Genomic DNA, 26,257 nt, shown 5'->3' with positions numbered 1-26,257 from the left:
ACTTCTTATATCACCACTGGTGTCCCCACGACGCAATGCCAAGGCCAGCGGTATCACCGTCACCAACGCCGGTCATTGCACGGACCAGACTATCGACTCCAGTAGTACAGTAGTAGGTGAGGAGTCATGAGAGTTGTCTGGTTCTTCAGTAGGGAGAACCACGGAGGCCTCAGAACTACCCGCTGCCTCGTCACGGCGATCGACCATATGACGACCCTCGTGCGGCGAACCAGCAGCTGGCCCCGAGGGTGAAGAGTCTTGGATTGTTTTATCCCTTATAATCACTCTAGTATGTCTGAAGAATGCAACTTTTCCTTCATTCCTGTTCCTCTTCAATAGATGAAAATGTTTCCTCTTTGCTTCAATGGATGCAGGACAGAGGTCTTCGTTGATATAGATTCCCGTTCCCTTAAGCTTCCTTGCATTACGGAGTACCGGATCTCTGTCACTAAGCGCACTCTGTCATCAAGCGCAACACGACTGGACGAAGGTGGGAGGGAGTGGAAAGCCCCACCCTATGCGCTCGTTTGAGTTTAATGGAGGGAAGCTGCAGTTTGTTTTCAAAGAGTTTGCTCACGTTTGTAGATGTTTGCTCCCAATTTGTCTCTCCTTGCTCCAGGAATCCAAAGATTCGTAGATTCTTTCTTGTAATATAATCTTCCTGGGGCGTTTCAGTTCTGCAACTCTTGTCTTCAATTTTTGCTCGTTTCTCAGAGTAGGCTTTCCGAAGCCTACTCGTTCCTCAGATTACGAATGTCATCTTGGAAAAATTCCAAGCTTGTGATAACTTCATTCTTTGTGTCTTCTGCAGCTTCTAATCTTGCATTCATTTGCTCTACTGTGACGTCCAGAGAAGAGCGAAAGACACGTTCTTGTGACTCGAGGAGCACTTTGACGGCTTCAACAACAAGAAATGCTCTCTAACGTTAAAAATACACTTAAATGTTGATCTCTTCCTACTTTCTACTGCTCCTTTCACGTTACCTGTTCTGATCTTGATAACTGGATGCCTCTCTTTGTGCAGCCTCGCTTCACAAAACATTCTACTTTCATTCCTATTCTGTCGACCTTTGTAACGCAATAGTTAACCAGTATTCTCAATCTCTCATCCATTTTTCTAGTAAACTCTGGAACTCTTGCCTGCTTCTGTATTTTCTCCATCGTGTGGGAGGTTTCAAGTCACCTATCCTCCTATTTTGTATTGACCTTTCTTCAGGGACTGGCAACTCGGCCTTTTATTTGGTCTTTTTGTTGCCCTAGGTCAGTGCTCCTCTTACATAAAAAAAAAAAAATATATATATATATATATATATATATATATATATATATATATATATATATATATATATATATATATATATATATATATATATATATATATATATATATACCCATGTACTACATACAAGGCGCACAGTTTTTTTTTTATTTTAATTTTAATTTTTTTTTTTTTTTTTTTTTTTTTTTACTTTTGAACGTCTTCCTGTATTTGACCATTTGCACTATTTGCAGCTCTCTGGAATACTGGCTGGCTTAGGCATATGTTGTTGTCGTGTTACTAACTTTATACGGTTTCAAGCAGTTGCGCGTAAAACAGTATATAGTACTTAGTAGTACTCTTTTTATTTTGTTACGTTTAAACGTCTGTTTATGCACGGTTCCTTACAACTACATCTCATGGCCTCCTGCTGTCCCGCTTAACGTATGTTCTTACTAGATCTGATCTTCACTTAATATGGCAGCCTGAAATTCCATTCGAGGCCCAATCGAACCGATGAGGCTGCAAGCTGGTCCTCAGAGCTTCAGCGATCTTCTCGTCTGCCTCCTCTTTCTTCTGTACCTATGACTCATTGGGATTAGAATGAGCTATCTCTCCGTGGCAGCTGTTTCTTATTTATTTATTTTTAGGTCATTTATCCCTCGTTTAATTGTATGTATTTTTTTTTTTAACTGTAGGGTCTTTTTTTGCTTAGTTTTATATATAAATTTGTAAATAGTATAACTTATAGTGGGCAAGAATTTATTTTCATCAGAAACATAACGATTTTTCATATAAACAGGGTACATACCAAATTAATGATCATTAAGATAATAATGTGTAATATTGTCAGGAGATCATCTCAGCATGATGGGCTGCGAATGATTCTTTATGGAGTCTCTGTCATTAGTGGGATGCATTCATTCCGTGTGGAACACCTTGATGTCCATGGCCTTGAAATTGGAGACGCCAGTGATGATGCGCTCGTCGTCGACCCGGCGATCCAACGGATAGCCGTGCGGCTTCTTGTCGGGATATTTACCATCGTGACAGCCATAGTGGTTAAAGGAGGTGCTCTCGTGGAGTCCTGCGACGGCCATGTCCTCGGAGCCGTCGGAGACGAAGACCACAAAATGGAAATCCATGCCTTCAGTCGTACCCTTTGGGAGCAGGAACCTATTGGGAAGCCCTAGGCTACTGTGGTACTCCTCGAGGCGGACCTCGGAGCCAGAGGTCATTGCTTCTTTAGTCTTGTTGATCAGAGTCTGGAAGCTTGGCACGTCTGGAACAGTAATCGCCGAGTCCTTGCTGGAGCGTGTTAGTGAGTTTTCTCCTGGAGACACTGTGGGAGAAACATTCTTAACTTCCGTCATGGTACTGACTCATGTCCAATAAAGTTAGATAATTATATATGCAACAGTAACTGAGTGTAAGGTGCAAGGAAATACTCACGTTTTACCCAGAACTTGTCCATTTCAATGGCGTGCCAGCGTCCCTCATTGAAGGAGAATTCAACTTTGTTGTTGTCATACTTAGGCCACATGAAGACGCGCATAGTTGCCATTACCTCTCTTTCGTTGTTGTTGTCAATTCTATAGTCGATTTTGAATTCATTATTTGCGAGGCGAGGTATAACGGCATAGATAGGCACATCCTGTGCCTGAGGAGAGTCGTCTACTGCATTGATGAGGCTGTATTTAAAGTCTTCAAAGAAGGTGGTAAGTTTGTTGTTAAAGGTGATGCTGTGTACAGAGACTCCAGTGAACTCGAGGTCCTCCTTGGTGTAGGGAGTAAGGCTGTCTTTGTGTTCCCTGAAAATTGCATCCATGTATTTATGGAGGCGGAAGAAGGCGGGATCGCGCGTGGCTGTCTCGAAGTGCTCCAGAACACCGGGAGGGAGATCAAACTTGCCGTGAGGGTCGCCCTGGCGGCCAAGCATGATATGTGCAGTGTTGTGCAGGGAACCGTAGTACTCGTGGTTAGGACTGTAAGTGGATGACTCAATCACGTCACCAAGGATATCGATGCCATGAGAGTTCATAATGCTGATGACGGTCCCGTCCCTGCCGGTGATATATCCGTGAGCAATGGCATCCCTGATGCGGTTTTCTAATAACACCATATCGCGCACTTGCGCCACACCGGCCACGTCCACGAATTGCACATTGTCTTGTCGTGAGGGGAAGCTGCCGCCGTACTTGTACATGGTGTGGGGAGCGAAGCCTTCATGGATAATGTCGTCCCAGTGAAGTTCCTCGACGGGGTCCAAGTAGTTGGAGAGACGCTCGGTATCGAAGCGAACGGTGAGCTGATGATGGACCCAGAAGAAGCTCTCGCCCTTACGTTCGATGTGGTGGCTTTCGTGTGAGTCGTCCCACCAGAAGGGGAATGCCATATGCCAGAAGACGTGATGGGTGTTCATGCCGATGTCCTCACCGAAGTAAGCCACACGCTGCTCGGGGTTGCTCTTGCTGCCGGTGAAGTAGGACTTGATACTGGTACCATTCTGCATCATCTTAGCCTTGTAGGCTTCTTGGATGACTTCGCTGTTGGTGAAGAGGTGAGGAGTAACTTCATAGAGGGGAGGCAGCACCACGTTTTGTGTCAGAGGAGAATGGACAACGGTGGCGTAAATAGCGTAGACGAACTGGCCCGCGTTCATACGAGTGCGGAAGAAGGCTGCGTTGCCAGCGAAGGTTTCCCAGTTTGTGGAGTGTTCGAGTACGTTGTACAGCATGAGAGCCTCCTGTCGCTGGCGGGTGTTGAAAAGCGAGAACCAGTGCTTCTCCTCCAGCAGACGGTTTTCGTTGAGTTCCTTCATGAGCCGCTTGGCAAAGACACCATCATCGTCATACTGGCCGGAAAGAGGATCGAAGGTCTGGGAAAGGCTCTTCAGATCGGGATCGTGAATATCCTCGTAAACCTTCCAGAGGAGGCCGTTGATAACATGCTGTTTCGGGGCGTCAGTAAGAACTGAGAGAGAGAGAGAGAGAGAGAGAGAGAGAGAGAGAGAGAGAGAGAGAGAGAGAGAGAGAGAGAGAGAGAGAGAGAGAGAATGATTTAATTTTGGTTGTAACATTGTCACTGCTTGAAGGTATCAGTTTATAGGAGACTGAATAACTTCGTGATTAAGGATTGTTGATTGATATGATATTGATATGGTATTTATTAAGACAGGGTACGTGAATTAAGAATGTTTTGGTTGTGCTTATAGTGTTGTCAGTTATAAAAAAAAAAAATTACGTTATTGAATATTTTGAATGACTACATTATTAAGGAAGGGGTCGTGAATTAAGATATATTGTACAGGAGACAGCCCATAATTTACAATAAAATTTGAACTGAAAGTAACTATGACAATTATCTGGAGGTTGTAGCGTAGAAAAAAAAAATAATACTGAAGAAGGTAGTGCTTAATAGCAGGAGAAACGAATTGCCTTTTGAATTTATTTATCTATTTATTTATTTTTTTTATTGTCACACTTCGTTTCTCAATCTTTGGCTAACTTGTAGTTCTGAATACAAGCAGCAATGTCTTTGTATCCTCGACTGTGTTAATTTCTTACTGTCTTATACTAGGAAAATATCAGTCAGTTATTGTCAGTGTTCACTGCCTAGCTATCAAACTCACCTGGGGAATCGGCCAGCATGCCGAAGCGTGGCAAAGCGGCGGCGGTGGCCACCAGAGCGCACAGGACCAAGAGCTTCATGGTTGTTGCTGTGCCAGACAATAGCTGCCGGGTGACACGCAGACCATTTATACCCGTTGAGGCGCCTCTGTCACTTGGCCACTCCCCCAACGCCTCCCTTCGCAGGCCCCACCAGCAGCGTCTTCTCTACCTCAGCTTCTTTCTTCCCACTCGGCGATAAGTCAGTGGTGCTCCACCCACTCACATTTTAATCGCATGCACTACTTGAAGTTATTCGAGAAGGATCATCTAAAGATCATCACTGGTTTTTGAAGTGCATTGCTTAGCTGTCCCCTTTTTTTTAATTAATTTTTCCAACAGCGTCAATTATGGCAGTGATCAGTGATATCTGACTGTAATGTAATTTCTTTAACCTGCTAAGCTGAATTTCTACAGCAATTTACCACAGGTTTAAGTAACAAAAAAAAAAAAAATGCTCCCTTTAATAGCAAGTAATTACTATAAACACGAATAGTTTTCGCAATGTAATATTTCATGTGTAAAAAATTGCTGCTTACATTATGGAGCATGGTACACCTTGTCTAGCCGAAACTCTTTGACAGACAGTACTGTATCAATAAAAATAAATAAATAATTAAAGACAAAAAGAAAAGAAAAAACCGATTGATACTAGTGAACTGAATTGGCAATATCACATCTATGTAAATACGTAAAAAGAAAAAGAAAAAAAGAAAAAAAAAGAATCATTATTAACTAAGAATTTTACACATTTGGATACAAGTAGTAATATAAACACAAATATTAATATTAACATGGTCCCTCCACACACACACACACACACACACACACACACACACACACACACACACACACACACACACACACACACACACACACACACACACACACACACCCAGACACTCACGCACACTCCCAGACACACGCACACTCCCAGACACACACACACACATCGACCGTCTGATAACTATTTTGTTACTTCATAGTTATAATTATTATTTTTGTCATTTTATCATTGTCTCCTCCGTGCCTCGCGACCCTCTTATTTCTTTTTGTGAAGACCCAGGTGACACCTCCCAGCTTCTCAGTTGCTTTCTTTCCCCTCTCTTGTTTCCTTTTTTTTTTTTCCCCTATCATTGTTACGCTGATACACGAGACTGCTAGTGTCTTAGGCCTATGTTTATTCTGAACACCTGGGGGGGGCCTAGCATAATATATATATTTTTTGATCATCCTATATCTCTCTGCTCTCTAGACGCCCATAATTTTTTTTGCTTTTCGTCCTAGTCTCCCTTATGACTATAATATCTTTCCTTGTTTCTAGGATATTCAAAATGTATGTGAGCGCCTTTATCAGCTCAGAGAGGTAGATCCCTTTCAGCAGGGCTTCACGTTTCTTTCTCTGCCTTTGTACTTTTGCATGATAGCCACTCTTCACCTCATCGGTAACTTATGTAAGTTTAAAGACCACTACATGCAGTTAGCATGAAAATAGCGGTAGAAGACAGCTAGATATGCAACATAAGCGGCGATGAGAGAGAGGCTGAAGACAGTCAGTTAGAGGAGAGGACTTGATGAGACGAAAAGCTTTTGATTCCACCCTGTCTAGAAGAGCAGTATGAGTGGATCCCCCCAGACATGTGAAGCATACTCTATACATGGACGGATAAGGCCCTTGTACAGAGTTAGCAGCTGGGGGGGTGAGAAAAAACTGGCGAAGACGTCTCAGAACACCTAACTTCATGGAAGCTGTTTTAGCTAGAGATGAGATGTGAAGTTTCCAGTTCAGATTATAAGTAAAGGACAGACCGAGGATGTTCAGTGTAGAAGAGGGGGACAGTTGAGTGTCATTGAAGAAGAGGGGATAGTTGTCTGGAAGGTTGTGTCGAGTTGATAGATGGAGGAAATGAGTTTTTGAGGCATTGAACAATACCAAGTTTGCTCTGCCCCAATCAGAAATTTTAGAAAGATGAGAAGTCAAGCGCTCTGTGGCTTCCCTGCGTGAAATGTTTACTTCCTGAAGGGTTGGACGTCTATGAAAAGACGTGGAAAAATGCAGGGTGGTATCATCAGCGTAGGAGTGGATAGGACAAGAAGTTTGGTTTAGAAGATCTTTAATGAATAATAAGAAGAGAGTGGGTGACAGGACAGAACCCTGAGGAACACCACTGTTAATAGATTTAGGAGAAGAACAGTGACCGTCTACCACAGCAGCAATAGAACGGTCAGAAAGAAAACTTGAGATGAAGTTACAGAGAGAAGGATAGAAACCGTAGGAGGGTAGTTTGGAAATCAAAGCTTTGTGCCAGACTCTATCAAAAGCTTTTTTATATGTCCAAGGCAACAGCAAAAGTTTCACCAAAATCTCTAAAAGAGCATGACCAAGACTCAGTAAGGAAAGCCAGAAGATCACCAGTAGAGCGGCCTTGACGGAACCCATACTGGCGATCAAATAGAAGGTTGTGAAATGATAGATATTTAAGAATCTTCCTGTTGAGGATAGATTCAAAAACTTTAGATAGGCAGAAAATTAAAGCAATAGGACGGTAGTTTGAGGGATTAGAACGGTCACCCTTTTTAAGAACAGGTTGAATGTAGGCAAATTTCCAGCAAGAAGGAACGGTAGATGTTGACAGACAGAGCTGAAAGAGTTTGACTAGGCAAGATGCAAGCACGGAGGCACAGTTTCGGAGAACAATAGGAGGGACCCCATCAGGTCCATAAGCCTTCCGAGGGTTTAGGCCAGCGAGGGCATGGAAAACATCATTGCGAAGAATTTTAATACATGGCATGAAGTAGTCAGAGGGTGGAGGAGAGGGAGGAACAAGCCCAGAATCGTCCAAGGTAGAGCTTTTAGGAAAGGTTTGAGCGAAGAGTTCAGCTTTAGAAATATACGTGATAGCAGTGGTGCCATCTGGTTGAAATAGAGGAGGGAAAGAAGATGAAGCAAAGTTATTGGAGATATTTTTGGCTAGATGACAGAAGTCACGAGGGGAGTTAGATCTTGAAAGGTTTTGACATTTTCTGTTAATGAAGGAGTTTTTGGCTAGTTGGAGAAAAGACTTGGCATGGTTCCGGGCAGAAATATAAAGTGCATGAGATTCTGGTGATGGAAGGCTTAAGTACCTTTTGTGGGCCACCTCTCTATCATGTATAGCACGAGAACAAGCTGTGTTAAACCAAGGTTTAGAAGGTTTAGGACTAGAAAAAGAGTAAGGAATGTACACCTCCATGCCAGACACTATCATCTCTGTTATGCGCTCAGCACACAAAGACGGGTCTCTGACACGGAAGCAGTTGTCATTCCAAGGAGAATCAGCAAAATACCTCCTCAGGTCCCCCCAACTAGCAGAGGCAAAACGCCAGAGGCACCTTCGCTTAGGGGGATCCTGAGGAGGGATTGGAGCGATAGGACAAGATAAAGATATGAGATTGTGATCGGAGGAGCCCAACAGAGAAGAAAGGGTGACAGCATATGCAGAAGGTTTAGAGGTCAGGAAAAGGTCAAGAATGTTGGGCGTATCTCCAAGCCGGTCAGGAATACGAGTAGGGTGTTGCACCAATTGCTCTAGGTCATGGAGGATAGCAAAGTTGTAGGCTAGTTCACCAGGATGGTCAGTGAAGGGGAGATCTCTGCAAAAGGGAAGAGGGTCAGAATGTGCTCCACTCTGGAAGTTAAGTCGTCAAAGAATTTCTTATAGTCAGAGGAGTTAGGTGAGAGGTATACAGCTCAGATAAATTTAGTATGAGAGTGACTCTGTAGTCGTAGCCAGATGGTGGAAAACTCGGAAGATTCAAGAGCGTGGGCACGAGAGCAGGTTAAGTCATTGCGCACATAAACGCAGCATCCAGCTTTGGATCGAAAATAAGGATAGAGAAAGTAGGAGGGAACAGAAAAGGGGCTATTGTCAGTTGCCTCAGACACCTGAGTTTCAGTGAGGAAAAGAAGATGCGGTTTAGAAGAGGAGAGGTGGTGTTGTACAGATTGAAAATTAGATCTTAGACCGCGAATGTTGCAGAAGTTAATGAAGAAAAAGTTGAGGGGTGTGTCAAGACACTTAGGGTAATCGATAGAAAGGCAGTCCGACCTGGGGACATTTGTGGTCCCCTCCCCAGATGGGGACTCCGAGGCTGGTGTAGGAGTCGCCATGATGAATTTAAAATTTTTGAGTGAAGGGTGTGTGTGTTATTAGGTGCTTGTAGTTTTGTGTGGAGGAAGAGAGTTGTCTTTAGAGGGCAGGCTGTGACTGCCCCGTTGTGTAGTGAGACACAAAGGGAAACGTTCAGTGAGGTCACAGCTGGGTTTATTGATAAGTTCACAGCACGCCCTGAACAGTGCTTTAGACCTCACTGGGAGTAATTATCGTTTCGGCAGGTGTCTACTGTCTCCTCCTGTAATATATATATATATATATATATATATATATATATATATATATATATATATATATATATATATATATATATATATATATATATAGACACAAGCACACGCGCGCGCGCACACACACACACACACACACACACACACACACACACACACACACACACACACACACACACACACACACACACACACACACACACTGCGCAATACCATACGCACACACATATTAATATTAACATGGTGATGTGTGTGTGTGTGTGTGTGTGTGTGTGTGTGTGTGTGTGTGTGTGTGTGTGTGTGTGTGTGTGTGTGTGTGTGTGTGTGTGTGTGTGTGTGTGTGTGTGTGTGTGTGTGTGTGTGTGTGTGTGTGTGTGTGTGTGTGTGTGTGTGTGTGTGTGTGTGTGTGTGTGTGTGTGTGTGTGTGTGTGTGTGTGTGTGTGTGTGTGTGTGTGTGTGTGTGTGTGTGTGTGTATGTATGTATGTATGTATGTTATTCTGCATTGTGTTGTAACATTATGTATAAAGACATGCATGTGTGTACACATATACATTTGCATACTGCGTGTCATACTGGACACCGAAGTGAGCAAAACTGGGAAGTTTAAGGTTCTGGAAAAGGATGCAGTCATGAAGACGACGTGCTTCCTCTACTGTATTATACTGCAGCCATTTTGTATTCGCTGCGATGACCATCACTATTATATATATATATATATATATATATATATATATATATATATATATATATATATATATATATATATATATATATATATATATATATATATATATATATATATATATATATATATATATATATATATATATATATATATATATATACCTGTCACGAATATTTGCAGGTTGTCCATATTTGAAACAACTGATCACGTGATCGTTACATATTGTGACTTATCATGACTTGTGTTTAAATATGTAATTTGCATGTATATCAATTTTAATTGGACCGGCTTCTTTATTTTTTATTTATATTTATATTTAGTTGTTTCGATAAATGTGGCAGATGAAGACATTAACAAACAATGATTGCTTTGAGTTAGACTGTCCAACCATTCATTGTTTTGTCCTACTTACTAGTCACCTGATGTCACCTGCAGTTATCAAGTGCCTAAAATAATGAGTATGCACTGGAGTACATAATAATGCATACTCGCCCAGACGCGGTTATCTTTTATCTGTACTGCTAAAAAAAAAAAAAAAACTCTTGATTGATTTTCGTTTTGTTCCTCAGAGTTTTGTCCATCGTACATGTGCAGTTAAGTACTTTACCTTTTTCATTCAGTTGCCATCACCAGGAAAAATATCACTATACTCTGATGACCGAAATGAGTTCATCTCATATTGCTAAGCAAGGCAACTAAAAGCGATCTCATTCTTTATAAACCAGTAAAATTTCAGCCTCGATATTTACTCGTTTTTATAAATCTTGCTGTTATTTTACAGTAGTAGAAAAACAAAGAAAAAACAAACTTACAAACAAACCCCCCAAAAATTATTAGCTTTTTTTTGCGTATTTTGTTTTGTCTTCATAATCTCTTGTTTGTGATGGAAAAGGGGCAAGATAACTTTTTTGTAGTTATTTGAAAGTCTCAAACGGAAATGAGGCTGTGCTTTCCTAATTTTCCGAAAGTAATGAAAGAATGAAATAATATGAACGAAAATTTCGTCAGAATACCAATGAAAATCGTTGAATTTAATAAAAAAGCTGATAAATTAATACGAAAATATCGACTCGTGTCTCAAGACGGAACATTAATCTGAATAAATCTTTAGCAACACTCAAGACAGGGTGGGAGTGAGATTCCATGATATCCATGTATACACAAAGATACAGATACACGTGTTCAGTCTGCTTGCGAAGTGAATGCAAAACAGGTTGGAAAATAGAAGATAGTAAAAAAGTACTTAAAAAACAAGTATGATAGAGTAGAATACCAAGAAGAAGAGAGTACATAGCTTGTGGTGGTTGCTGATTAATTTTGAAAAGCTTCACTGCCAGAAATATCATAGTAGAGAACTTGGTGTTTTATGGGCACACCTGAAGCATTTGTACACACACACACAGATAGATAGATAGATAGATAGATAGATAGATAGATAGATTTATTGACTACACAATCATATTACAGCAAACAAAACTAAAACAAAAACTAAAATACAAAAAAATATCCACAGCAGTAGTCCTTTAATAATTGTAGTCCACAATATTCTAAATCATTAAATAAATATTCTTGCAATGCAGCAAAAGAACTCCCAAAATACAAAAAAAAAAAAAAATTTTTCTACCCAAAAATAGACATTACCAGATATCATACAAATTATTCGCATTCATTTAAATTTCCTTATTTATATACTTTAAGTACATCGAAAATTACATTACACATCTCGCTAGTTGTACATTTTGTAAATACATCTTCCATTGTTTCGTATCTATAGTTATTCCTTAGATGTTGGGTGAGAGTACAGTTATCCAGTACGTGTCTCTCCGTCTGTATCTCACCACAACTGCACAGCCGCTCCTCCAGCGGTAAGCGGCCCCGTCCTCGCCTATTCCATCGCCCTGTTTCTATAGCTAGAGTGTGGCCAGATAATCGAAACCTTGTAAAATCCAGTCTATGAAACTCATTTAAGATTTGCCTCTTAGTGTAAATCTCGTGTGTGGATAATGTGGGATTTATGTCTTTATACACTATACATCTTGATGTACCTGAATCTCTGATGCAACACTTCGCTTTCTCCAATAACACAGACATGTCAGGTACTTCCCCTCTTATCATTTCTTTCACGCACTTGCCCATATTCGTGTTCTCGTTTATTACTTTTCTCATTGCAAAAGATAGTGGATCATCATTCATACTGGACCTCTCATCCCACATTTTCTTTAAAAACTTATGTTGTCTATATTTCACAAGGTCAGGAAGCGATGGATAACCCGACTCGACATAACACACCACGTTAGGAGTAGTTTTTCTCACCCCTAACAGTTGTTTCAGTGCCCAGTTATAAAGCTTAACTACAGGTTTAACGTCAGCATCAATCCAGGACTCACAACCATACACTAGTGACGACAGGAGGCACACACACACACACACACACACACACACACACACACACACACACAGGTCAGAAATCTTTGGGCGGACTTCTTTGGAGTTCACTTAGCAGTGATTAGTGGTGTTAAGTCGGGAGTTGTGACCCGCTGCGTAGGAGAAACAAACTCTGAAAAGCAAAATACACACGGGGTGACCCTTAAGATTAATATATTATTAAGATGTAGTTTGTAACTATGTCAGTATGTAAATTAATATGTAACATATGGAGTGTCAGCTGTATGGCTGGAAAATTAATAAACCTAGTAATAATAATAATAATAATAATAATGATAATAATAATAATAATAATAATAATAATAATAATAATTTTATTATTATTATTATTATTATTATTATTATTATTATTATTATTATTATTATTATTATTATTATTATACACACACAGATGCACACACACGTGCAACAAGTCAGATAAAGATTACAGTTATGTTGGCGGTCATGCTAATCGTTAAGAGTGTCTTTATCTACTCTTCACGCTAGACCCGACAAAGCTGAAGTGACGCAGCATTGTCTGTGTCGTACCCAATATCGCTGGCTCCCAGCCTTCCACCTAGATCCAGTTTAAAAATCCGAGACTATCAGTGTCATCATCGACAATTGTCTGTGGTGACCTGAACCCGCCTTCGAGCACGTACGAATGTCTGGCAGTGATAATGGACAGTGGCTGTCGTCGATATGAGTTTGCCTTTCGATTTTTCTTCATTCCCTAGTTTCCTTGCAATGTGTTGTGTGGTAGTGGATGTAGCATGAGCGGGTAGAGGTGAGAGGTTGTTCGTAGTGTGGATGTGGTATAGTCGATGAATAAGTGATTTAATGATGGTTATTGGATGGGCATGATGTTTTCCTTTCATTGTATTTCACTCAAATTTGTAAGTATTACATAATTTGTCACAGAAAATGTGTGTATAAAATCATGTATAATTATAGAAACAGCGCAGGTTTGAATTAATCAGAGGTGATGTAAGGGTGAACCGCAGAAGAGCCCGCCATTCCTTTCCGCTACCAGTAGGACACCACCTTAGTCTTCCTCTAAGTCGATACGGTCGATACGAAGGAGCGCTTGATCTATCTGGCTGTCCGTCAGTCCCTGTTTATTTGTATGAATATCTGCACGTTAGCTTATTTAGTAGTATCTCCATGTTTGTGTGTGTGTGTATGTGTGTGTTTTCAAATGGTTTGAAGGGTTTATTTACTCGCACAGACTTCGAACCGGTTATAAGAGTACCACATGCCAGTTAATAATAATGTATCTTAGTGATGAAAGAACAAAATTAACAATGTTCATTTGTTTGTTCCGTCATTAATCAGATAGTTACGAAAGAAATGCCTACAACATAAACTGAAGAAAAATAATTTTTTTCTTAAAACATTTATTTAAGGAGCTTGGCTGAATTTAAGATATCATTGGGTTTGTTACCAGAAAATTATATGAATATTTCATAAATATTCAGTTGTATATAGTAATAGAGATTGACAGAAGGGCATTCAAATAGGTACTGGATTTCCTATCCCGCGTCATTCATATCATACAGAGTACATCTAGTCTTCTATTCTTGTATTGTCATATCTTCCTCTCACAACTGGTAAATTGTGATTAGTGATTAGCAAATTTAAATTTGCTTATTGTCTTAGAATATTTCTAAGGTAGACTCAGCAAATAACTTTCCATTTCCTTGTCTTCCACAATTATTCTGTAATTGACAGAAACTAAATTTTTGTGTGTTTCTTCCTTCCCCTCCATACTTGCTTATAAGTATTGCTACTTCTAAGTTTATTTGCTTCCCTTAACCAAGTACTTTTAATATATGTTACACAAAGAATAACATTGTTTATTTTACAGATGTTTAGCAAACAACTGATTTCCGCAAATTAAGATTATTTGTAGACGGCTAGGTCATACAGTTGTTTGGTAAACGTACATAAAGTACATAAAAAATATTATTATTATTATTATATTCATCCATTGTTTTTGCCCTTATTTCGTTATAGATCGTGTAGTGGTGTGTATTTATTGACTCTCAATAGTCTTCTCATAAAGTTATTACATGTTATATTTAACTGCCCAGTGCTTTCAAGATTCCAGAATTCGCACCCATACAACGTGATATATATATATATATATATATATATATATATATATATATATATATATATATATATATATATATATATATATATATATATATATATATATATATATATATATATATATATATATAATGGTTTCAGCTAATTAATGGGAAAATTTTTTTTTATTTATTTTATCATATAATTCATACGTAACTTTTATTACTTGAACTACCTGCTTTTTTTTTTTTTAGCCTTATGAAATTACCCATTCTAATTAAATGTTCCGAGTTATACATGTTCAATACTGCAGTTTAACATTTTCAAACTGATATTCTTTCTATAATGTCAAAGGCTTCCTTGTAATCTAAATACAGAACAGTTGTTTGCCACTATTGATGTAGAAATGAAATGCCCAGTGTCAGTGTGTTGTCAAGGGTGTTGTGAGCCTTCCTGAAGCTGGTTTGTTCATAACCCAAAGCTCTTTTATATGTCATATATTGATAACGTGTGGCGTTTGTTAATGACTTAAGTACCTTAACCAGTCCAACAGTCCTCTAAAAATGGATGACAGCTATCTTTAGAATTAGGTAAGTCTCTATATATTTAATTCACAAACATGTACTTTCGTTGTCTCGTTTGATGTGTGAGATGTTCCTTTACTTGCACAGTCCAACTCATTTTTTTCCTCTCTATAGCAACAGAGCTGAATTTATGAATAAAAGTAACCCTTTCCTATGGCGAAATAGTGGGTAGCTGTTGCTGAAGATATCAATTCCACCTTTGAAGTGTTATTAAGAAAGAACTATAATTATTGAAGAGATAGACTTGCATGGTAATGCATTTTCATGATGCATCCATTTCACACATTTCTTTTTATCTCGCAGCTTTTTCATTTATTGCCCTTCTTTAAGGCTTTATATGCAACATTAGTGTATACAGATGTCTTGTAACATATACGTAGGTTATTAATGAACTTTTGGAGATTAATCCTTCAGCTTATGCTCTTCTGCGTTGGGCTCCTCCGATCACAATTTCATATCTGTATCTTGTCATATCGCTCCAATCCCTCCTCAGGATCCCAGTCAGGAATAACTACTGCTTCAGTGACAGAGACCCGTCTTTGTGTGCCGAGCGCATAACAGAGGTGATAGTGTCTGGCATGGAGGTGTACATCCCTCACTCTTTTTCTCGACCTAAACCTTCCAAACCTTGGTTTAACACAGTTTGTTCTCGTGCTATACATGATAGAGAGATGGCCCACAAAAGTTACTTGAGCCTTCCATCACCAGAATCTCATGCACTTTATATTTCTTCCCGGATCCATGCCAAGTCTTTTCTCCAACTTGCCAAAAACTCTTTCATTACCTAATAGAAAGTGTCAAAATCTTTTAAGATCTAACTCCCCTCGTGACTTCTAGCATCTAGACAAAAACGTCTCCAATAACTTTGCTTATTCTTCTTTCCCTCCTTTGTTTCAACCAGATGGCACCACTGCTATCACATCTATCTCTAAAGCTGAAAACTTTGCTCAGACCTTTGCTAAAAACTCTATCTCGGACGATTCAGGGCTTGTTCCTCCCTCTGACTACTTCATGCTACCTATTAAAATTCTTCGCAGTGATGTTTTCCATGCCCTCGCTGGCCTAAAGACTCGGAAGGCTTATGGATATGATGGGGTCCCTCCTATTGTTCTCTGAAACTGCGCCTCCGTGCTTGCACCTTGCCTAGTCATTCTCTTTCATCTTTGTCTGTCAGTATCTACCTTTCCTTCTTCCTGAAAGTTTGCCTACATTCAGCCTGTTCCCAATAAAGGTGACCTTTCTAATCCCTCAGACTACCGTCTTATTGCTTTAATTTCCTGCCTATCTAAAGTTTTTGAATATCTCATCAAGAGGAAGATTCTTAAACATCTATCACTTCATTACCTTCTATCTGATCGCCATTATGGGTTTCATCAAGGCCGCTCTGATGGTGATCTTCTGGCTTTCCTTACTGAGTCTTGGTCATCCTCTTTTAGAGATTTTGGTGAAAGTTTTGCTGTTGCCTTAGATATATCAAAAGCTTTTGATAGAGTCTGGAACAAAGCTTTGATTTCCAAACTACTCTCCTACAGCTTCTATCCTCTCTGTAACTTCATCTCGGGTTTCCTTTCTGACCGTTCTATTGCTGCTGTGGTAGACGGGCACTGCTCTTCTCCTAAATCTATTAACAGTGGTGTTCCTCAGGGTTCTGTCCTGTCACCCACTCTCTTCTTATTATTCATTAATAATCTTCTAAACCAAACTTCTTGTCCTATCCACTCCTACGCTGATGATACCACCCTGCACTTTTCCACGTTTTTTCATAGACGTCCAACCCTTCAGGAGGTAAACATATCACGCAGGGAAGCCACAGAATGCCTGACTTCTGATCTTTCTAAAATTTCTGATTGGGGCAGAGCAAACTTGGTATTGTTCAATGCCTCAAAAACTCAATTCCTCCACCTATCAATTCGACACAACCTTCCAGACAACTATCCCCTCTTCTTCAATGACACTCAACTGTCCCCCTCTTCTACACTGAACATCCTCGGTCTGTCCTTTACTTATAATCTTCACATCTCATCTCTAGCTAAAACAGCTTCTATGAAGTTAGGTGTTCTGAGACGTCTCCGCCAGTTTTTCTCACCCTCCCAGCTGCTAACTCTGTACAAGGGCCTTATCCGTCCATGTATGGAGTATGCTTCACATGTCTGGAGGGGTTCCACTCATACTGCTCTTCTAGACAGGGTGGAATCAAAAGCTTTTTCGTCTCATCAACTCCTTTCCTCTAACTGACTGTCTTCAGCTTCTCTCTCACCGCCGCAATGTTGCATATCTAGCTGTCTTCTACCGCTATTTTCATGCTAACTGCTCCTCTGATCTTGCTAACTGCATGCCTCTCCTCCTTCCGCGGCCTCGCTGCACAAGACTTTCTTCTTTCTCTCACCCCTATTCTGTCCACCTCTCTAACGCAAGAGTTAACCAGTATTCTCAATCATTCATCCCTTTCTCTGGTAAACTCTGGAACTCCCTGCCTGCTTCTGTATTTCCACCTTCTTATGACTTGAATTCCTTCAAGAGGGAGGTTTCCAGACACTTATCCATCAATTTTTGACTACTGCTTTGACCCTTTTATGGGACTGGCATTTCAGTGGGCATTTTTTTATTAGATTTTTGTTGCCCTTGGCCAGTGTCCTTCCTACATAAAAAAAAAAAAAAGATACAGATTGGAAAATAGACCTAAGACCGCGAATGTTGCAGAAGTTAATGAAGAAAAAGTTGAGGGGGGTATCAAGACACTTTGGGTCGATACCAGAAGAGCAGTCCGACCTTTGGACATTTATGGTCTCCTCCCCAGATGAGGACTCCGAGGCTGGTGTAAGAGTCACCATGATAATTTTGAATTTGAAGTGAAGGTTGTGTGTGTAATTAGGTACTTGTAGTTTGTGTGAAGGAAGAAAGTTGTCTTTAGACGGCAGGGTGTGCCTGCCTCCTTGTGTTGTGAGACACTAAGGGGAACGTTCAGTGAGGTCACAGCTAGGTTTTTATAAGTTCACAGCACGCCCTGATCCACGGCTTTAGACCTCACTGGGAGTAATTATCATTTCGGCAGGTGCCTACTGTCTACATACTTGCTAGTGAAATTCTTCATAATGATGTTTTATATACATGCTTTTTGCGGCCTTGATAAATGTGGTACTAGACTCTAGGCAGTCATTTTTCGAAGAAAACTCACTTTGCCAACGTTTGATAATTTAAGAAATATATTATTTTAAAGACTAGTATCAAGAAATGTATACATTCTGATTAAAGAATTATACCCATCGTCTATCTCAGTGATTTTTTTTTCTTTTTTTTTTTGCAGAAGTGATTGGTGGTCTGATAGCCCCTACTTTTATATTGTCAATCAGTACTCTAGAATATTCTTAGTTTTTCTAGAGTGTGTTTCAGAATGTTCTGAATCTTTTTAGAATATTCTTGCACTTACTTTAGAATATTCTGAATCGTTCTAGAAAATTCTTGTAGATTCTAGAAAATTTTTGATACTTCTACATATTTCTACTCTATTCTAGAAAGTTGTAAAATATTCTGGAAATGTTTACAGTGAATAAAATGTTCTAAAATGTTCTAGAAACTTCTAAAAGTTTCTAGTAAAACATTCTGAAAGATTTGAGATTGATGAAATGTAAGCAAATTCCTCTAAATATGAAAAATTCCTTGCTAGATCTGGTTAGTTAAGAATGATCTTATTAAAATAAAAAAAATCTTTAGAACACTTTATATTCTTTCTTTCATTGTTTTAACTTATTTGCAACATTTCAAAAGCAATTAGATAAGTATCTGAGATTTTGCAAAGGTTTACCTGACATGAAAACCAAAAGCAACCCATACTATAATGAAATAAGGCCAAAATGTAAATTCATTGTTCTAACCACAAAAGCAAAGTTTTATGGATCAAAATCACTTTTTGTATTTTGTTTAGATGGAAATAACTGGAAAATTATGGTTTGCGGTTAAGTACAAGACAAGTGAAATTTTGTTACATAGTGTCATTGGTGTTTATTAATGACGAAAATTATATCCATTCATGTCAGAATAAAAAAAAAGATTTACATTTACGATCTTCAGAATGATTCCTTGCTTGATTTACTTTGTTTAATACAATTCAAGCGAAGAGTAATCTTTCTTTTCATAAATGAATTGCGGAGCACCGAAAGGTGTTTCGTAAAAGGTTAAGTCATATAGAAGAGAAATATTGATGACAATATTGATGTAGATGAACAAAAATGAAAAAAAAAAAAAGCAAGAGTGAGTAACTGTGACCTTATAAGACTGTGGACTTCATTATGATGATTTCATATATTTCATACATTATTCACGTTTTGTATACATATACTTCCTAGCCCATGCATAGCATAATTAGTTTTATAAATGCCTTTTGGTGTGTAATCATTTATCTTAAAGTCACATATTGTGTATCAATACAATTAAAGAAAACTCTTATTACCTTTCCTTGTTATTTTACGAAGGTAAGATATTGACAGCAAAAATATATTATATTCTGCATGATGGACTGAAAGGTTTTGCAAACCCTTCAGTTGCTACCATATTATTCTCTTAATGTTCTTCTGTGTGGTACACCTTGACATCTACGGCCTTGAAGTTGGAGACGCCAGTGATGATGCGCTCGTCGTCAACGCGGCGGTCTAGCGGATAGCCGTGCGGCTTCTTGTCGGGGTAATTGCCATCGTAGCAGCCATAATGGTTGAAGGTAGTGCTCTCATGCAGCCCACTGACGGCCGCGTCCGTGGCGCCGTCAGAGACGAAGACCACAACATGGAAATCCATGCCCTCAGTCTTGCCCTTAGGAAGCAGGAACCTATTAGGAAGCCCAAGGCTGCTGTGGTATTCCTCGAGGTGAAGCTCTGAGCCGGAGGTAAGTGCCTCATTAGCCTTGTCAATCAGAGTCTGGAAGCTGGGCACATCAGGAACTGTGAGCGCGGATAGCTTGCTAGAGCGTGTGATGTGGTTGGATCCACCACCCACTGTGGAAGAGACAGAGAGTTAACATGCGTCTTAGTACTGATTCATTGCCTAGTAAAGTTAGGTAATCATTGATTTCATCCTTATGTCATTTAGAGTATAAAGAGTAACTAGAAGGTGCTTGAGAATACTTACACTTAACCCAGAACTTGTCCATTTCAATAGCGTTCCAGCGTCCCTCGTTGAAGGAGAATTCAACATGATTGTTGTCATACTTGGGCCAGGCAAAAATACGTACAGTTGCCAACACTTCGTGGTCGTTATTGTTAGCGACATCAATTTTGAGAGTAAAATCATTGTGTGTAAGGCGATCAACTGTGGCAGAGATAGGCACATCTTTGACCTCGGTTGTATCGTCAACGGCATTGACGAGGCTGTACTCGAACTCTTCAAAGTGGGTCTCAAGGCGGTTGCTGAAGGTTATGCCTTCTACGGAGACTCCAGAGAACTCAAGGTCCTCCTTGGTGTAGGGAGTAAGACTGTCCTTGTGCTCCCTGAAGATGTTATCCATGTACTTGTGGAGGCGGAAGAAAGCAGGATCGCGCGTGGCGGTCTCGAAGTGCTCCAACACACCAGGAGGGAGGGCAAACTTGCCATGAGGGTCGCCCTGGCGGCCAAGCATGACATGAGCGGTGTTGTGCAGGGAGCCGTAGTACTCGGGGTTGGGGCTGTAAGTAGAGGACTCAATCACATCACCAAGGACGTCGATGCCATGGGCGTCTCTGATGCTGATAACAGACCCGTCCCTGCCGGTGAAATAGCCGTGAGCGATGGCATCCCTGATGCGGCTTTCCAGGATCAACATGTCACGCACGCGCGCAACGCCGTCCACGTCCTCGAACTTCACATTGTCTGGTCGTGAGGGGAAGTAGCCACCGTACTTGTACATGGTATGGGGAGCGAAGCCCTCGTAGATCATGTCGTCCCAGTGAAGTTCGTCGACGGGGTCCAAGTAGTTGGAGAGACGCTCTGCATCGAAGCGAACGGTCAGCTGATGATGGACCCAGAAGAAGCTCTCGCCCTTGCGGTCAATGTGGTGGTCCTCATGGGCATCGTCCCACCAGAAGGGGAATTCCAAATGCCAGGTGACGTGGTGGGTGTTCATGCCGATGTCCTCGCCGAAGTAGGCCACACGCTGCTCTGGGTTACTCTTGCTGCCAGTGAAGTGGGATTTGATTGTAGCGGCAGTCTGTGTCATCTTGGCCTTGTAGGCTGCTTGAATGACCTCGCTGTTGGTGAAGAGGTGAGGAGTAACCTCATAGAGGGGCGGCAGCACCACGTGTTGTGTCAGAGGAGAGTGTGTGACGGCAGCGTAAATGGCGTAGACGAACTCGCCCTCGTTCATGCGAATGCGGAAGAAGGCGGCGTTCCCAGCGAAGGTGTCCCAGTCTGTTGAGTGTTCGAGCACGTCGTAGAGCATGAGAGCCTCCTGCCGCTGGCGGGTGTTGAAGAGCGAGAACCAGTGCTTCTGCTCCAGCAGGCGCTCATCGTTGAGTTCCTTCATGAGCCGCCTGGCGGAGACACCACCGTCGTCATAGTGGCCGGAAAGAGGATCGAAGGTCTGGGAAAGCTCCTTCAGATGAGGATCACGGATTTCTCCGTAAATTTTCCACAGAATGCTGTTGACATCATGCTGCTTCTGGGCGTCCGAAGCTCCTGAGAGAGAGAGAGAGAGAGAGAGAGAGAGAGAGAGAGAGAGAGAGAGAGAGAGAGAGAGAGAGAGATTCATAATGCTTTCATTGTAGTTGTATCAGTGTCAGTGATATGGATAAGACAGGTTTCTTGAATTTATTAAGATTTATTTCACGTAAGACGGTCGTTAATTTAAAATCAAATATGAATCAAAAGAAACAACGAATATTGTTTTAAGATAGGTATCCGAAAAAAAAAAAATTCATATTGTTGAAATTAATTGTCTTTTGAAAACTTTTTATTGTCGTATTTGATACTTTCTTTAATGTTTCGAGATGTCTTTCTATCCAAAACAGGCGACGACTCTGCATTTTACCATCCTATCTTCACACTATAAATGCTGATCAAATCCAGCTAAGAAAAGATATCTTTTTTTTTTACCGTCTTTATATATATATATATATATATATATATATATATATATATATATATATATATATATATATATATATATATATATATATATATATATATATATAAAAAGTCACAATAACTGATATTTTCGTAAGAGTCAGTTATTCTGTGTTTACTGCCACGCAATCAAACTCACCTCCAGGAGAATCGGCCATCATGGGCCAAGCGGTGGTGGTGGCCACCAGAGCGCACAGGACCAAGAGCTTCATGGTTGTTGCTCTGTCAGACAGTGGCTACCGTATGACATGCCGACCATTTATACCCGCTGAGGCTCCTCCCCCACTCGGCATTCCCCATCATCTCCATTCTCTGGTCCCACCAACATCGCCACTCCCCACCCCCGTTTCATATCAGTTCCTTTCTCCCCACCGGGCGATAATTCGTGGCCTTCCTGATGCCCCGCCCATTCGCATTTTAATCTTATGCATTGCTTGTAGAAGTTGTTCAAGACGTTTACTTTAAGGACCATGGTAAACGCTGCATTGTTTATTTTATTTTATTTTTTTTATTACGTTGCTCAGCTTTTTTTTTTTCTATAACGTCAATCGTGGCGATGCGTCTTAGTGACGTCTGACTATAATGTAATTTACATAAACTATTTAAGCTAAATTGATCTGAAAAGTTTTGTCTATAATTGCAAGTAATTACTGTAAATATGGAATGGTCTTCGCCATGTAATATATGAAGTGTAGAAATTTGCTGCTTACATTATGGACATTCTCAGAAATATTTATGAATAAATAATAAATAATAATAATTTCATATATTTGCAGTTCTGACTGATTTTTCCTTCTCCTTCTCCTTCTCATAACCAACAGTTTCTGAGGTATTTTTACTCATTAATAAACCGGATGGCTTTTGAAAGATAAGTCAGAAAAGGTAATATTAACACTACAATTCTCTAGGCAGACCGCATCTCGAGTGCAGTATATGCAGTTCTGAGCTTAATATTATTGTTCAGACGTGGAAAAGCTGGAGTCCAACAGAAAATGACGAAGATGAATATCAGGCTAAGAAACGTACTGTCTGAGGAAAGACTGAATGCATGAAATCTGTTCAATTTATTTATTTGAAATATTCAACATTTTCAGGGGATTCGATAACATCAGTCCAGAAGATTATTCTACTATCAGTCATTCATGCAAAACGAAAAATAACACTTCTAGAATAATTAGTAAAAGATTCTTGACAAATAAAGCAAAACATTGTTTTAATTAAAGTGTTAATGTTTGGAACTTCATCCAGTCTTGTTGATAGCGAAAGATTCACTGTCTTCAAGAATAGATTAATTAAATGCTTTGACGTTAATCTATAACTAAAGTATTAGCCGTTTTTTTCTTTCCAATCTCGTCACTGTAATCAATAACTATACTTGTAGTGTAGAATAGTGGTAGTATGAATGACATTTGAACAGAAAGGTTTTCAGTAGCAGGAAAATCTGGTGAGGTACCTGCGCGATCCCTGTATCTTCGGTAACTTAGCATCAAGTCCTTCTCTCATGATAGTCCCGTGTCAACAGCTTTTCTTGTTCAAGACTCATGCTTTCAACTCGTACTTGTGTCGTACTAATGTCAATGTTGAATGGTTTTACTTAATTTTCTGTCAGTCACCGCCTTTGCCTTTGCTCTCTTGCGTCTCACTTTATATAAGATTGTGTAGAAGACTATAGACAGTCTTGTGGAAACCAGCAGGTTTGTTACTGTTTGTTTTTTTCTGTGATTTTCGTCATCGTTCTCTTGCTCCTTAGGAAAACTACTACTCATAGAAATCACCTCGTTCAGTATTTATTGAAAGACAGGGAACTTTTTTATGTAGTAAGTTTTGTAAAGTATCTAAGATGCCTAACATCAAGCAATTTAAAATCCAGTCAGCAATGCTGAGAGATGATTAAAACCAACAAAATGATCGGCTTTTTTTGGACGTACCTTCTGAACAAATCAGAAAGTTAAATAAAAACTACATAATTCATTGGTTCGACCCCACCTTGAGTAATGCATACACTTTTGGCCTCCATATTAGAATAAATAAATAAATTAATAAAATAAATAAAATAAAGTAAATAATTAGAATAAAAAAAAGTAAACTGGTAAAGTTAATTCAAAAGCTAGAAAGAATACAGCATAGAGTAAATAAAAATAATTTCTCCACTGAAAAATATTCCCTAAAATGAAAGGCTGCACGAACTAAATTTATTCAGCTTTTCAAAGCAAGGAACGTGAGGCGATCTAATATAAAAGTTTTAAACTGATCCCCAACAGGAAAATTCTTAAACATCAAGCAATTTAAAATCCTTCACAACCTTATACGCAGTGGCGGCTTGTGACTGTTACTGATGGGGGGGCTGTACTCCAAACAACAGACATGGAAAGCAAAATAGTGCATTCTTAACTTCACATCCACAGAGCCATGTTTTCCTTTGGTACCAATCACAATTAAAACTGCGAATATACTTCTTGTTGTGGCTTACTCCTTCTTGCACAATTTTAATGTCTGGTAATGGGCGACCTGCTTGTTTAATTGCTACCTTCTCTTGAAGTGTTAACTGTGAAAAATTCAGTTCTTTCAATGCAGAAACCATCTCTGCTTCTTGTGCCATTTTGCAAATACTGCTAGGCCTACCTGGGAAAAGAAAAAAAAATATTTTATACGATGTTTCTGTGATTTTACACCATCTATGATAATCAAGATTGAGCACAAGCCATCACTGATCAATAATATTTTAAAATCATCCCTGACAAATTGAAAAACACGATCGAAAATAATACCGACGCAAGAACACTCACCTAGCCACAACAATGGCCGAGACAAGACTGCGCTGGACGCAGTCCGCACTCGCCATTCCGCCCGGGAAGCCTCCCCCCATTTCTCCCCGCTTTCGTATCATTAAATAGTAAATAATTTCCGTACTTCCTCATTGTTTTGCAGTATTTTTTCATATAAGCATATGAGAATTGGTGTTTTCATGTGAATGATGGTCAAATATAAATAAATTAACATTATTTTCGTGAATCCTAGAAATCCACTGGGCGAGGCTGCAGTCTCGCAGTCCCTATTGACGAGCCGCCACTGCTTATACGAGTATCTGATCACCGGTATGGGCTCCATCGTAGCCGCTCTACTGGTGATTTGGCTTTCCTTACTGATTCGGTCATCCTCATTCCCTCATTACCTTAGAGTCCAGCACAAAGTTTTGATTTCCAAACTATCCTCCTATGGCTTCTATCCCAGTCTCTGTAACTTTAAGTTTCCGTTCTGACTGTTCTATTGCTATTGTGGTAGATAGTCACTGTTCTCCTAAGTCTATTAACAGTGCTGTTCCTGAGGGTTCTGCCTTATCACCCAATCTCTTCTTGTTATTCATCGATGATTTTCTAAGCCAAACTTCCTGTCCTATTCACTCCTATGCTAAGAATATTACTCTGCACTTTTCATGTCTTTTCGTAGACCTCCAACCCCTCAGGAACAGCTCATGTAGGGAAGCTACATAACCCCTGAGTTATGAATTCTCTAAAATTTCTGATTGGAGCAGAGCAAACTTGGTATTGTTCAATGCCTCAAAGACTCAATTCCTCCTATCAATTCCTCCATCTATCAACTAGACACAACCTTCCAAATGACTATCCCCTCTTCTTCAATTCAAACTTCACATCTAATCTGTAAATCAACCACTATACATTTACGCTTTCTGAGTCGTTTCCATCAGTTTTTCTCACCCGCTTCCTTTCTCCTCCCCCTCCCGTCCCATCTATAAATATCATACTTCACGAGATGGCCAAAAGAGTATGTGAAAAAAAATGCAGACTGAGGGATGGGACTTATTCCAGGAGCTGAAGGTTCTTGATGAATCAGCCCCCCTGCAGGACAGCACAGCTGGTTTCCCTGAAACCTCCAAATGCTTAGGCTACAACTAAACCCAGCATCCAAATATACGTAGTGTAAAATGAATTGTGAAACAAAGTGAGAACGTGAAATGACAATGCGGAAATTAAAATGGATAAGTGAACTAGCAGTTCACACAGACACAATGAATACATCATTGTATATGTAGTTTTAACATTCATGTTCTGATG

General features: G+C 39.9%; 2 protein-coding genes across 2 annotated transcripts; both read right to left on the bottom strand.

Moving 5' to 3' along the window:
- Window positions 1–2,003: 2,003 nt before the first annotated feature.
- LOC135101803 (hemocyanin subunit-like) lies at window positions 2,004–5,048 on the bottom strand. Its single transcript, XM_064006097.1, has 3 exons — window positions 4,890–5,048; window positions 2,711–4,231; window positions 2,004–2,600 (listed from the first exon to the last, which is right to left on the bottom strand). Exons 1-3 carry the CDS (start codon window positions 4,966–4,968, stop codon window positions 2,179–2,181), a joined length of 2,022 nt encoding a protein of 673 aa, XP_063862167.1. The 5' UTR covers window positions 4,969–5,048; the 3' UTR covers window positions 2,004–2,178.
- Window positions 5,049–19,072: 14,024 nt separating this feature from the next.
- Window positions 19,073–22,539, bottom strand: LOC135101802 (hemocyanin subunit-like). The gene is made up of 3 exons (XM_064006096.1): window positions 22,324–22,539; window positions 20,217–21,737; window positions 19,073–20,083 (listed from the first exon to the last, which is right to left on the bottom strand). Exons 1-3 carry the CDS (start codon window positions 22,394–22,396, stop codon window positions 19,656–19,658), a joined length of 2,022 nt encoding a protein of 673 aa, XP_063862166.1. The 5' UTR covers window positions 22,397–22,539; the 3' UTR covers window positions 19,073–19,655.
- Between the last annotated feature and the right edge of the window lie 3,718 nt (window positions 22,540–26,257).

The sequence above is a fragment of the Scylla paramamosain genome, chromosome 7 (genome assembly GCF_035594125.1).
Source record: "Scylla paramamosain isolate STU-SP2022 chromosome 7, ASM3559412v1, whole genome shotgun sequence".
In the NCBI taxonomy this organism is placed as follows: Eukaryota; Metazoa; Arthropoda; class Malacostraca; order Decapoda; family Portunidae; genus Scylla; species Scylla paramamosain.
The sequence above is the reverse complement of the archived record's forward strand: the minus strand, read 5'-3'. Positions and strand labels throughout refer to the sequence as shown.